We start from the raw sequence: 13,761 nt of genomic DNA, 5'->3' as shown, positions 1-13,761 counted from the left end.
ATCCTTCAATATGTCCAGAGCTAAGGTATTTTGTATAATTCTGTATGACCCTCAAAACCATGGTTCTTCAACAAGATTCATTATTTCAATATTTGGATCAGTATTTTGGGAGAATTTTGGTTGTCATAAAGTGCTGTATTACATGATTCTCACCCTTCTAGTGGTCATCCTTTCCTTTCCACATCAGTGCTGTGAACATTTAACAAATCTTATTTTTCCTTTCCTTTTCCTCTTCTGATGTCTTCTCTTTTCATTTTGAAAAGAAATTCAGGAGCAGAGCATAACCGCTTGGAACAAATCACACAGCATCCGCTTTAAAAAGCTCTTGGTAGCCAACAGAAAAGCAGTGACCCATAAAACCTAAAATTATAAAATTAAAGGATGCAAAAGGATGTGGCTGTTTTGTTTAAAGTGGCTGAACTGCATTAAGTACTGAGCTTCAAATATTTCAAGAAGACCACAGAACAGATTTTTCCAACCAAAGCTTTCCACTTAGTTCCTGCCTTTGGACTTTATTTCCTGCCAATTTTCTCTAACACTACAAAATACTGGTCCAGAATTTTATTGCTGTCCTGGATATAATGAAATTGCAAAAGGGAAAAAAATGTATCTTTATTGGTTTTGGTCACTCCCTTTCTAGTATTTAATGAATAGGCATCTTTCTTTCCTGTCCTTCCTGCTTGCATACTCTGAGATTCAAAATTTCTAAAAGTGCTTCCATTGACAGTATTAGGACTCAAGTGGTGCAATTATACGGAAGTGTTTCATCAAGTCCCAAGGCTTCTTTCATAAGGACTCAAAACTGGGCCCAGAAATTAGCTGAAAGACCAGCAGGATAAGAATAGTAAAATATGATTCTAACATTTGGTCTTAATTTTAGGTATTCTGGTTTGTCATAGAAAAATCTCAATCATTTATTTTAGTGTGTAAAATATCTAGTATGAAATAAATTTAAATCCCTCCTAGAGTATAACTTGGTTTTAATGGCTTTCTTTTTGGTTACAATTCAGGGGTGTCAAACTGCCGGCCCATGGGCCGGACGCATCACCAGGAAACTGTGCCCATCCCATTGCTGGCAATGGAGAAAAAGCTCCGAAATGGTCGCGAGTTTGACATGTCTGGGTTACATTAATCTTAGCCCAAATTTTCAATGAGCAAAATCTTAAAGCCATTGATTTAGATCTACTGAAATCAGTAGCTGCATAATTTTTTTGTGTGTGCCTTGTGTCAGTCTTGATTCCGACTAATGGACATGTCCATCAGTTCCCTAGTCAACATTTTTGGAAGTGATTTACCTTTGCTTTCTTCCTAGGGCAGAGAAATGATTAGCCTGGCTTTCAACCAGCTGGCTTTGTGCTTAAGGCAGGATTTGAATTTAGGTTTTCTGTTCTTAATCCAATGCCCTAATCACTAGATTTATCTGCCTCTCTACATTAAGAAATATTTACTTCAGCATATTTTGATATATTTTGAGAAAAAAATATAAATCCATATATTTTATGGAGCCTATGTAAAGCTCAGTTTCTTAAGTTAAAATTCATGCAGCATTTTAGGGCTCATGCAAATCTGATAGTTTGTGCAGCCCCATAATTGCAGCTATCTTTTGGTTCAGTAAAACCTTGACTTTATGGACTCCATTAAGAGGGCTTCAGATATAGGGGACAAACTTGAATTTTGCCAAACCACAACAGTGATAATTCCAGGAGCAGTCCAGGCCCAATCTATCTAACTTTTCTGGCAAAGTGAAAAGTTCTTCAGAAAAGATTCAGTTTACACACCCATGCACACCGTCTGCCCTGAGGTTAGAGTCAACCAGTAGAGTGATTGCAGGTAATCTGGATTAAACCTAAATTGGCAATTTAGCAATCCAAGCCCAGCATTAACTGAGCATCAGAGATGTTAAAGAAATATTTTGTGTGTCTAAGGAAGTCACTTATCCTCTTTTATAGATGCCATTTAAAGCTATGTAGGGTTTGGGCTATCTACATCAAATTAAGATGGGGCCATTTAGGCTCCTGAGTTCCACTCCTTGTTTAATGAATTCAAAGACAAGTCTAACTTGATGATGAATTACACAAGTTAAGAAAGTACGGTGTAAAAAGAGCTACAGAGCTCAAGAATAAGACTTTTGTTACCTGCACAAAGTTCTAAGCCCAGTTCCCAGTTCAGCAACGTAAAAAAGAAATCTGGTCTAGAAGCCGGAATCATTTGCTGCTTGTCATTGATAAAGCCGACGGACCTCAACTTTGACTGAGTGTCAAATATTTACTGACTGCAAGGGTGACTTTTAGCCTCGGTGTGAGTTTAACAACAAGTTTTAAGGTTCACAAAAATGCGATGCCTGTTGGAAGCATACCATACTCTCAAGTATCTTCTGCAGAAAGAGGCAGCGTTTTCCTCCTTTGCTTCCAGGCATAATTTTCTAATCATGTTCAGGCATAGAAATGCGTGCATTTGTCTCGTTGGGGCAGTGTAGGGGAATTTCCCCCTCCCCCCAAAATAACCCAGTAATATGACGCCAGGAAAACAAAAATAAAAAGGGGCAGAAACTTAATTTCAATGGATGAGAAAAAAATTAATGTTTAACAAGATAGGATGGTCCGATGGGAAAACGGTGGCGTGATCCGGCACATCCCCGCCCCAAGATTTAGAGGAGCACACCAACGTGTGGGCCAGGAGGAGGGAAAGGAAAAGCGAGAGGTGTTTCTGCGCGTGTGACGGTGCGCACTCGCTGGGATGGACGCTTAGCGTTTGCTACTTCCGATCGACCCGCAAAGCGAAGGGCAGTTTATAAACCCAAGTCGGTAGAACAGTCCGGGTCCCAAAACAGGGTCGCCCTGCTGGCGTGTTTGCTCGGCCTGGGATTCTCCCTCGATTTGGCTCTAGGCCGGCGTTGCGGTTTTCCGCACTCCAACACTTGCTTTGCAAAGCGCGACGCGATGGGCAGCCCTGGCTTTTCGCGCGCTTCGCGGTTGTTGCTGCTCGTCGGCGCGCTCGCTTGGTTAGCTCCGGCGGCCGCCCACTATGAGGCGGACGAAGGCGAAGAGCTGATGCGCGCCTTCGCTTTAGAGGAGGAGAACCTGGCCGAGTTCGCCAGACACCGAAGTTCACCCGCACCTTTCTACCGGAGCAATAAGGTGAGGCGGCAGGAGAGGCGAAAAGGTGGCGTCGAAAGGAAGGAGGAGTGAGGCGCGCGTGGAGCTTCCCCACCTCGGGGCTGGGGCTCTTTCTCCCCCCCCCCACTGGGCTCCGGAGGCGAGTGGGAGTTGCGTGTTTGCGGTGCTCGGGTGAAGTGGTGGCGGTTTGGAAAGAAGCGGCGCCGCTGCCGGTTGCGATTGGTGTAGCGGTCGCCTTGCTCGCCCGGCCAAGGCAGCTTAAGCGCAGCGTTGGCTGCGCTGACCGGAAGAGTCTCGCTTTGCTAGTTTGGACCCTGTTCTCATCCTTGGTTTATATCGTCAGGTAGCCGCGTCCAAACACCGATGCCACAGTCGTGATGGTGAAGCCGGTGGAGGACGCTGCCTAATGGGGAAATGCATCTGCCTGGTGCAACGATCTGATGATCTCAAGCTGACCCGTTGATCGCTTTCCTCGGAATACGCCCAGTGAATTTACAGGGTCTTCTAGGGAGGCAGGCTGTAGATGAAGTGGGTTACGACTGTGGGATTGTATGCATTTGCCCTTAAATGGCATAAAGGAAAAACAACAACAACGAAATGGAGAAGACAAATGTGGGGCAGTTGTTAACATTGCAACCCCTCTGAAAGTCTATGGAGATTCTCAGTCATCCAGGCCACTATTGTTCCAGAGGTGCTATTAATTGATCTTAGAACTAAGAAGCTTCTTGTGTGAGAAGCAAAATGTCTTCAAAGAAAAACAAAGTCCAGTTGCCTTTTGAAAAAGCACCTTTGGGACACTCTGGTTCCACTGATTTGGGATTTCTTTATGTACAGCTGTCAGTTCCAAAGGAGAGGTATTGAAAGCTCTGTTTCTTTGCCTTGAAATGCTCCACTATAAAAGCCATGCAAGGTGGGCTTGGATTTATCTAGTCATGAAGCATATGACTCCTTGCAATCTTTCTTTGCAGTCTGCTTAGCTTGCTCCAGAGCAAGGATCTGGTATTTTAAACAGCGTCCCAGGAAAAGGGTCACTAGAACAATACTAGCAACAGTGCCATGGCAGGTGTCCTCTGTCTCTTTGTTCCCTCTATCTGAACCCTGGATTTCCCAATGTGGACTTGGTGTTTCTCCCTTGCCTCTGGCATTCTGCTGCCACATTCGAACCTCTGATGGAAGGCATGATGAGAATTGAAGTGATGGGTGAATGAGTCAGAAGGCACACGTGGTTTTAGTAACCACTTATAATGGAACAACCTTCAGGAAAACAGGAGGAAGAGAGGCCCCACACAGGTTACGGTCAGATAAAAGGATCTGAATCCAGAGCAGAAATATAATCTGAGTAAGCATCTCAGGCATGACTTTAATTCTCATGAAGATAAAGGAAGAGTTGGAGAATCACATCCAAACTTGCAAGAATCTGTTACTATAACCTTGTAATAAAGTAGTACCGGTATTAGCATTCGTAACTTTGTCGTCCTTGTCTTATCTGCCTTGAAGGGCTGGCACCATGGAATAATGATAGGCAGGGTCTGATTTAAACTGGTGAAGCCCCTGAGTTATGGGAAAATGTAGAAGTACGAGAATAAGGCTGTGCAATAAAGCAGAAATGCTATGAAGATGCACAACAAACCTGTAATGGGGTGAAGAAAGGCTATTTCTGAAAAGAAATACATGTAGAAACAAAGACTAAATTAATCCAGGAGGGTCACGTATGCCATACAGGAAGCTTAATTTTTGGAGACTTTCAGATATAATAAGCTAAATTTAAAAAAAACTGAAATTTTGAGAAGCCTCTTCAGATCTCACAATCCTAAATGTAGCTTATGCCTAAATCTAGCAGGCTGGAAGAGCGTGACACAAGATAGTTTTATTTTTTCTATAAAAAATTGTTTGGATATATTGTAAGTATAACTGGTGACTCACCAGTGATTTACAGCATCTTCTTAACCTCATTCAGTTCTATTCTGACAAAGAAAAGGTTGGATGACCATACTAATAAGTTGCTGGTTAAGAAATAATATAAACTATGTTGCCATTATGCTTTATTAAACAATAAAGTTCCCTTGAAGGGTTTTTAGAATAAAGCACAACAGTACTGCAATTTGATGATCTGTGCAACAAACAAAAAAAACACCTTTCATTTTAGAAAATTGGCCAGACATCAGTCATTTTGACAGTGTGACCTAAGGCAGCTGTCTGCAGTTGATGTGATGCGCTAACACTCCCATAATCTACCTTTGCCGAGAATTGTGGGCAAGGTTGGGGAGTGGGAAAAACTATCACTTCCTCGTTGTTTTCCAACAAGTGTGTGCCTGTAGCATCCTGCTTAAAGAACCCAAAACTTCTGAAAAAAGTCTCTGTGTTTTCTTAAGAATTTCTTGGGCAACTCTTAATTAACTCATGCAGATGAGTTAAGCTATTTGATCCAGGAAGTACAGTAATTTGAGCAGAGGAACAAGTATCAACTACATAACGTTATGCTCGCTTGATTTGTTTTAAGGCACCTCTGAGCCTTCCTTGTTTGGTTGGAATGTATTTATTCTGAGTACATTTGATTCCTATGCAGTGGTAGCACCAGCCAGGCAGAGAAGGACTGTAAAATAATGATGGAAACCAACTTGCTTAATTGCTGCAAGACACACCAGAGAAATTTACCTGATGTTTAGAGGATGCTAGAGTTCTAGTTCAATATTGGATGAGGGATATTAACTGAAAAGGGCAGGCAAGCAAGTGACAGTGGAGTTTCTATATTCACAGGTATTTTATCTCCTCATTGAGATGGAGGACATTTTCTCTTTTTTGCACCAAACAATGGCACAAATACGCCCGACAGTGTCTTTTTTCTGTCTTCATTTTGCCTCTGACCCATGAGGCTTAAGTTGTCCTTTTCGATAGGGTGCTAAAGTAGTATTTTCTCCTTATTCCAACACTATCTTAAAGGTACCATAAATTGTGTAAAATCTGCCAGGTTAATCAAATATTATTTCAAAGGAAAATGGGGATTGTAGGGCCATTCTTGATATAATGTAGGAAAGTCTGATTACTTTTAGGTGGGCTCTCCCTCTCTATCTGCCAGGTCTCTTGAGCTGAGTCCTACCTATGAGACTAGAATTAGGTTGAACAGAATCTAATCAATCACGCTGGGTGGGGAGCTGCGAGGTGAGGCGGAAGAGAGAGCTGTCTCTTTGATGCTCGATGGCACGGTGGCTATTTTGTTTAGTTCTTGCTTGAACTGCTTTTAAGCATGACTTTAGAGCTCTTCTAGAATAGCATGAAACTCCTGTTATGCTCCTTTTGAATAAAGAGTTAGTGCTCTTTTGCAAGAGTTTTGACTGATGGCTACAGTCTAGTCAAGGGTAAAAATCGATCTCTACCCCAGCCTCATCCAAGACTTGTCCCTTCAGTTGACATGGGTGGAGTGATTTGGAAATTGCCAAATACTTGTCTCTTCTCCCATCAGCAGTGCCAAAGCAGGATTGTTTGATTTCTCTCCTGTCAGTTTCTTCAAGGTTTACAACAGCCATATTTCCATAAACAAAACCAATTAAAAGACTATATAACGGCAATTCGGAAATAAACCTCTGTTTGAGCATGTGAGAGAAATAGGCAGGGATAGCGACACCTGTCCAATGGCGCCATGCGCAGTAGTTCAGTAGGCAGTGAGGAATGGAAGGAGAAGGTTGTGTTGCAGATCAATTGAAAATGAACCCTGACATAGAAAATCCCTCCAAATGTGAAGTGTGTGCAGTAATAGGATTCCTTCGTGCGAAAAAACTTTCGGCAGCTGTGATTCATTGCGAACTGTGTAATGTTTACGGACCAAGCGTAATGAGTGAAGGTATCATACATCAATGGTGTTGCATGTTTAAAGATGGACAAACTTACATGCAGGATGAGGCAAGAAGTGACTACCCGATGAACTTGTGCAGGAAATTGACAAAAAAGTCTGTGAAGTCCATTGGTTCATGATGTCTGCACTTTCTTTACACTTTCCCCAAATTTCTCAGACTATTTTATACGAGGTAGTGACAGAAAATTTGGGATACCACAAGTTCTGTGCTTATTGGGTGCCAAAACTCCTTTCGGAGGAGCACAAAACACACCAAATGGGTTCATGAAGCTGTTACAGGGTGGCTTCATTCATAGGCGGGAGAATTTTTTGCAGAAGGAATTTCAAACCTTGTAAGACATTATGACAGTTTGAATGGTGATTATGTCGAAAAGTAATGTAATATTGTATTTTTCTAATGTGTATAATAAAAGTTCTGTATCTGCGAGTGTCTGTCATTGATAACCAAATGGAGGTTTATTTCCGAATTGCCCTCGTCTAACTAGACAGAAGGAATGTTAAACCAGGATAGCAGTTGATGAATGTGTTACTCGAATTCAATATGAAATCCTTGCGTTCCTCAAATGAATTAGCAGAGAAGTTAATATACAATATTCAGGGCATAATTAGAGATAGTGCGGGATTCGGAGTAGTATCTTTTGATTCAACCACAGTTTTATGGCTATGAAATCCTGGACTTCTTCTTTACCAAACTTTGATAAAAATGAATATGCAATGGAATAGTGTTGATGAGTAAGATTACATTATATAGAAATTCTGGAAAAGAAACAATTTTTCTAGAATGACTTTTCAGGACATTTCATTCACTCAGCTGTGAAACCCACCCAGACTATGTAAATTAGCACCAACACAACCTGCACAAACGGAGTAAAATACTCTTTTCTTTATAAGTTTCTTGTTATAACTGATACAACTGAAGTGTACTTCAGCTTCCACAATCCTTCCGCTAAATGACCAACCAAGGGATTTTGGAACTTGAAATTTAACCTATTTGGAAGGCTATTTTTAGATCAATGCATCCCACTTGATTACTGCATTTTAGCAACATATTTTTTGTGTGCATGTCATCCTAGCTTGATTCCCTCTGATCCATTCTCTGCTTCTTCTTATCTGAACCCAGGAGTCATGGCGCTTATCTGGACATTATATTGTGGTACTCAAGGAAGAAACCCTTAAATCCCAAATCCTACAAACCGTCAAGCGTTTGCAAGCCAAAGCAGCCAAGCATGGCTATATGACCAAAATCCTGCATATCTTTGAGGAGCTTATCCAGGGCTTTGTTGTGAAGATGAGCAGAGATGTGCTGCATATGGTAAGTTCAATTCAAACTTGATTGTCTACATGTTAACCTGCTAGTTAACCCTAGGACAGTGATGGCGAACCTTTTAGAGACCGAGTGCTCAAACTGCAACCCAAAATGTATCGTTGGGTGCTGGGTGGGTGTGGCCCATTGGATGGGCATGGCTGCGGTGGTAACGGCAGACTGGGTGGGACTAAAAAGTTCAATCAATCAATTTCAACTTTGCGAGATCTTTTTTTTCCCGCGAGAAGTTGAAATTGACTGATTGAACCTTTCTTTTTTTTGGGACACGGCGGCAGAGGCCTGAAGTGAAAAGGTTTTATAAAACCCAATTGAAGGCCTAGGACTGGGGCGACGCCGCGCGTACCCACAGAGAGGGCTCTGAGTGCCGCCTCTTGTACCCGTGCCATAGATTCGCCACCACTGCCCTAGGAGTCTGCATGTAAAAAAATGGCTTCTGTTCAGGCAGGTAGTCCTCACTTAAGGACCGATCACTTAGTAACCATTTAAAGTTACGATGGACCCAAAAATGTTACTTACGACCCATACTTGAAATTCCAATGGAAGTCTGCCCCTTACAGTCATCTGATCGCATTTTCAGCACTGAGTAATCAACCCAGTGCGGCTGTTTGCAGTAAAAATATTGTAAATCACAGCTGTGCAGTGTCCCACGGTCACATGACTGATTTATAACTTATTTGCCAGAAACTGGTGTTTACTTCTGGTTTCCGGCCAAAAAGTTCATTGCGGACAGTAGCTTTGCTTTGTGATAGCAGTGTTTGTTTTATGACAGCGGTGTTCATTAATGACTCACAAAAATGTCATCAAATCAGGTCATCATGTGATGAGTCACTTAATGACTGGCATGACTTATGACTAATTATGGGTTCAATTTCAGGTAATGACTACTGGGATATTATGGGCAGAGCTTTGATCAAATTATCATGGTAGCCATCTTAACTTTTTTGACCATACCTTATGGTACATCTTCCCAGTTATTAACATCACTGTCAATAGCAACTGAATATATAAACAACAAACCTGGTAATATTGTGATTTAACCAATTTACTTGGAATGTTTGCTATAAATTAAATTTATATTATCTCTGTTATTTAATACAGATAATATTATTCTATACGGGAGGAATATCTTTCTTTTAGTTCCTTATTAGATGCTTTTTTTCACCACATTCCAAATCAGAATTTGTTCATCATTTGGGGCGATCTAGTACAAGTCTTCATTGCAAAGAATTAATTTTACCATATTTACAGAAGACTTCCATATCTGTGGGTGTGCATGTATGTTTCTGTGTGCTTCTCATGATTGCTGGCTAGAGATAATGTTGAGTACGAATGGAAAGCATCACTGTAAAGAAGCATGCCATAAACAGAGGCTTGATTTATATTTAATCCTTCCTCATCAATGAAAAAAAATCAGTCTGTGCTTACCTAAACTACATATTCTTTTGAAGTGACTTCTGGTGATTATTCAGAGGAGCCCACATCATTTTCTTAGCAATAATAGTTGTGTTCTTCCCAGTTATGGGATTTCTTAGTAGTCTCCCATTCAAGTACTCATCATAGGTTAGTAAAAGTTGGCTAGATGTTGCCACTTGCTGTGGGAGATAAACTTTTCTGGATTTTTTTTTATTTCCAGGAGTGACAAAAACCTTTATTTTATTCAGAAAAAAAAATCAACATATTGCAGCTACTGAATATGGCATTCCAAATGATTTAATTTTTTAGTTGGAAGTGACTTGTATTTTGGCAAATTGCTTAAGCTATGATAAGGCAGTAATTCATACTTTGCTTTAAGAACCAAAGCACATTCTGAGTTGGAATTGTTGACATACTAATTTTAGAATTCTCAAAGACTGTGTGTGATTATTCTTATCTACCATCACACGCAGGGTGTGTAAACACATACTTTACAGGCATAGTTCACTGAGAAAATTAGCTACAAATTTGGATCTTACCAGTGCTTTTTTTCTAAAAAAAAAAAAAAAAAAGGTGCTGGAACTCACACACGTCATACAACCCGCCTTGCCTACCCTACAAGGTTCCATCTAAAAAAGGTGCCGGAACTCCATTCTGGGCGTTCTGTGAGAAAAAAAAGTCCTGGATCTTACCATTTTGAATGGCATAGTTTCCAGTCTTTATAGTACCCTTTGTTTCTTTATATTAGTAATTGATTTTTGATTGTTTCCTTTGCATTTTTAGAAATTGCTTTTTCTATAGAAAAGTAGGTATTTTTCAGCTTGTACACCTGTATGATTTGGTAAATTGTTTTTATAATGATATGCCTCTGATTTTCTGAACGTTCACAGACCCATGATGGATAGAGAACAAATGTCAATAGTTACCATATCTTTGTGGCTTCAGCCGTATTTGCAAAAATGGCAGTGTATGTATAAAGCATGCTTTTATCATGAGGCTGTACCCAGCTTTGTTGAGAGGGCTTGTTTTTAGGAGTCATTTGCTTGCCCTGTAATAGACATAGTTCTACTCAGGCCATATAATTCCTGCTGGCATCCATGTCCTGTGTACCTACTTTACAATCTCAGTTGTGAATCTCTCCTGTTCCCATTTATTCCCACAGAAATGGGTAGGGGAAGGCATTCTGCAAGAGCTTTGCTGTTTTGTTTACTGTTTGAAAATCAGAGCTTTTTAAGCAATTGCTGATTCTGTGCAAACATTTCAAAAGTTTCCGCTAATGTTGCAAGACCCAGTAGGGTAAGGAGAAGTGCTTGGTTAATGGTTTCCCTGATGCCAAATGGATGTCAGGTTGCTTTGTACACAAACGTGGTAGAACACTTGTGCAACAGTCTGAAGTGGATGCACCCAGGCACCACATTTGAGGATGGCCTTCCCTATCCTGGTGTGCAAATGGTCTGGTTGGTTGGGAATTTTGAGAATTGAAATCTAGCCCACTTGGAGGCACTTTCTTGGGAAATTTTTTGAAAGGGAAATAAATGATTCACTGGAGAAGTCAGGCTTTGCTGAGACTTTCTACTCTTGGATGGAAGTCTTTGCAGGGCAACTTTCTCCATGTAGAGGCAACGGTATAGAGCCAAAACTTTAACCTTTTGGATTACAACTCCCATCATTTGAAGCAGACTTTTTTCTCATTTCATTAGATTTTTTACACCTTCAAAGCATTTAATTCAATGCGGAAAAGATGGGAAAGGGAAAAAGGGGTGTTGAAAGTTAAGATTAGGCAGAAAGGCCATTGGAGATGTGTGGCCAATAATTTTAAAACAATCAATCAATAAAATAATATTGAAGTGACCCAGTGGTGGGATTCAAATATGTGAACAACCGGTTCTCTGTGGGGATGCCACTTCTTCTCCTTTTTTTTAAAATATGTTTTATTAGTTTTATAGTTTTAACAAAAAGTATTTGAGACACACTGTGGTGTTTGGGTAAACACAAATTCCAACATAAAATCACACAATAATAGCTCAACTTAATACATTCGCTATAATCTCTCTATTTTCCTCAAGTAACATAATAAATTTAATATATTTCATTTCTATCCCAAATTTCTATTATTACTAAACCTGCTTATTAAAACTTTATCAATTTCAATTACCATAATCAAATAATGTTTTACATCAACATATTACACCTTCAAATAACTCTTGCAAATATATTCAAGTTCTTAATCTCTCTCATCCCTTTTTTATCACCAATCTTATTTATTTCTTCTTCCAATAATAACTAATTTAATTAAAAAAGACAATATTATCATATCATATCATATCGTATTATTATACACAAATATCTCTTAATTAATTAAACATTACACATATATATTTATAATTTTCTTACTTCTAAATCTAGATCATTTGACTTAATTCATTTCCATTCATTAAACAAACCAAATTCCATCCAATTAATTACCATAACGAAACATATTATTATACACAAAAATCTCCTAATTAATTAGACATTTCAAAATTACAGTCTAAATCAATCTATTACTCCAAGAGATGCATTCTTAGTCTCTATAAAGCCAAGTTTCTTTTTTCATTCCACATTTAACTTTCATATTTCCATACCAAAAAGCAAAAAAGTCATCAAACTAAATTAAACACACATGAATATAATTGTGGATTGATTACTTCTAAGTCTAAATCATTATCCTTAAAACAATACATAAAACCAACATTGCCTTTTAATCCATTTAATAGTTTTTACTAATTTAAACACACATGTGTATATTTGCATTTTTCACTCTAAATCATTATCCTTAAAGCAATCCATGAAATCAACATTGCCTTTTGCTCCGTTAAACATTTTAAAATTTGTTTTTGAGTCTGATTCTGGGTTTCTTTCTATGCCACACCGGCTTCCATAAAGACGCTTCCCTTTCAACCAGTAAATCCATTCTCGATGCTTGTAGTAATCTTTGAGCAAATATATATCCCTTTCTCTATAGTAAGCATCTTTTTTTCTCTTTCAACCAATAAATCAATTCTTATTACTTGTAATAATCTTTGAGAGAATATAAACCTCTTCCTCTGCAGTAAACGTCTTTTTCTGTTCTCTTTACGAAGTAATTGCTTTGTATTTTGAAGTCTTAGTCTTTGCTTCTTCTGTTTATCTAATTTGCTGGAGAAGGGATTGTCAGATGAAATAAATTCCACTTCTATCTCTGTAAATTCCTCTTCTGGCACATTTTGATTTATGCCATAATCAGTTGTAACCTGGACATCAGTTTGGGCAAATATAGTAGAGTCTCTGGATCTTAATTCTGAAGTAGTTTTTAAATGTAGAACAAATTTCTGCAGTGGCCTCATAAATCTTTTCCAATATAAGTGGACAATTCAGTTGTATCTGAGGGTTCTCCATTTTAATACTAATGCTTAAAAGGAGATCTCTTTTTCTTTTTTGTAGAGGCTTTGTTTAATGTAGAAACATCCACCCCCACAGCTTCACAGGTGCACAGAAGAAGAAATAAGCAGGGTTGCAGTATTAAATTTTCACCACTAGATGTCCTTTCCAAAAATCAGGGTTTTTTTTGTCTTTTAAGGTAATATAGGGGGTGCAGGAAGAAACGGATCACCAGAGTACAATCTATCCAATTAGGTCCGATAAGGAGATCAAGGAGCCGGGTGCAGACTCTGGTTTGCTTATAAGAGACTGTCCCACTCTCTGGCGTTTTAAGCCCTGATGATGCCGGCAGGTGACGGCGAAAGCTTGGCGTTTTTAAATTAAACTTTTATAGTTTTAATTACCTTGGTGCTCATTTTATTTTAACACACACACACACACACACACACACACACACACACACATATATATATATATATAGGTAGAAATAGTAAATTTCTTAAAAAGAAAGGAGAGAGAAGCCTTTTTCTTTTTTCCTTTTTAATATCCCAATAAAAATAGATTATAGCCTTTCAGTATTTGTTAGATGCCTTTCTTCCCATAAAAAAGCAGAAGCCGCCTTTCCAAGCCAGGGAAATAATTTCAAAAGCTCTTTACAG

At 39.2% G+C, this 13,761-nt stretch overlaps 1 protein-coding gene across 1 annotated transcript in view; it reads left to right on the top strand.

The window, feature by feature from the left end:
* Nucleotides 1–2,643: 2,643 nt before the first annotated feature.
* Nucleotides 2,644–13,761, top strand: part of PCSK9 (proprotein convertase subtilisin/kexin type 9) — a 29,179-nt gene continuing 18,061 nt past the window's right edge. The window contains exons 1-2 of the mRNA XM_039320025.1: nucleotides 2,644–3,137; nucleotides 8,087–8,278. Coding sequence (XP_039175959.1) covers nucleotides 2,940–3,137; nucleotides 8,087–8,278 — 390 coding nt within the window. The 5' untranslated portion in view covers nucleotides 2,644–2,939. The remainder of the gene's footprint in view (nucleotides 3,138–8,086; nucleotides 8,279–13,761) is intronic.

This window comes from Crotalus tigris, unplaced genomic scaffold, assembly GCF_016545835.1.
Source record: "Crotalus tigris isolate CLP2741 ecotype Arizona unplaced genomic scaffold, ASM1654583v1 scf7180000023617.9722795, whole genome shotgun sequence".
In the NCBI taxonomy this organism is placed as follows: domain Eukaryota; kingdom Metazoa; phylum Chordata; class Lepidosauria; order Squamata; family Viperidae; genus Crotalus; species Crotalus tigris.
This window is presented reverse-complemented; position numbering and strand designations above follow the sequence as displayed.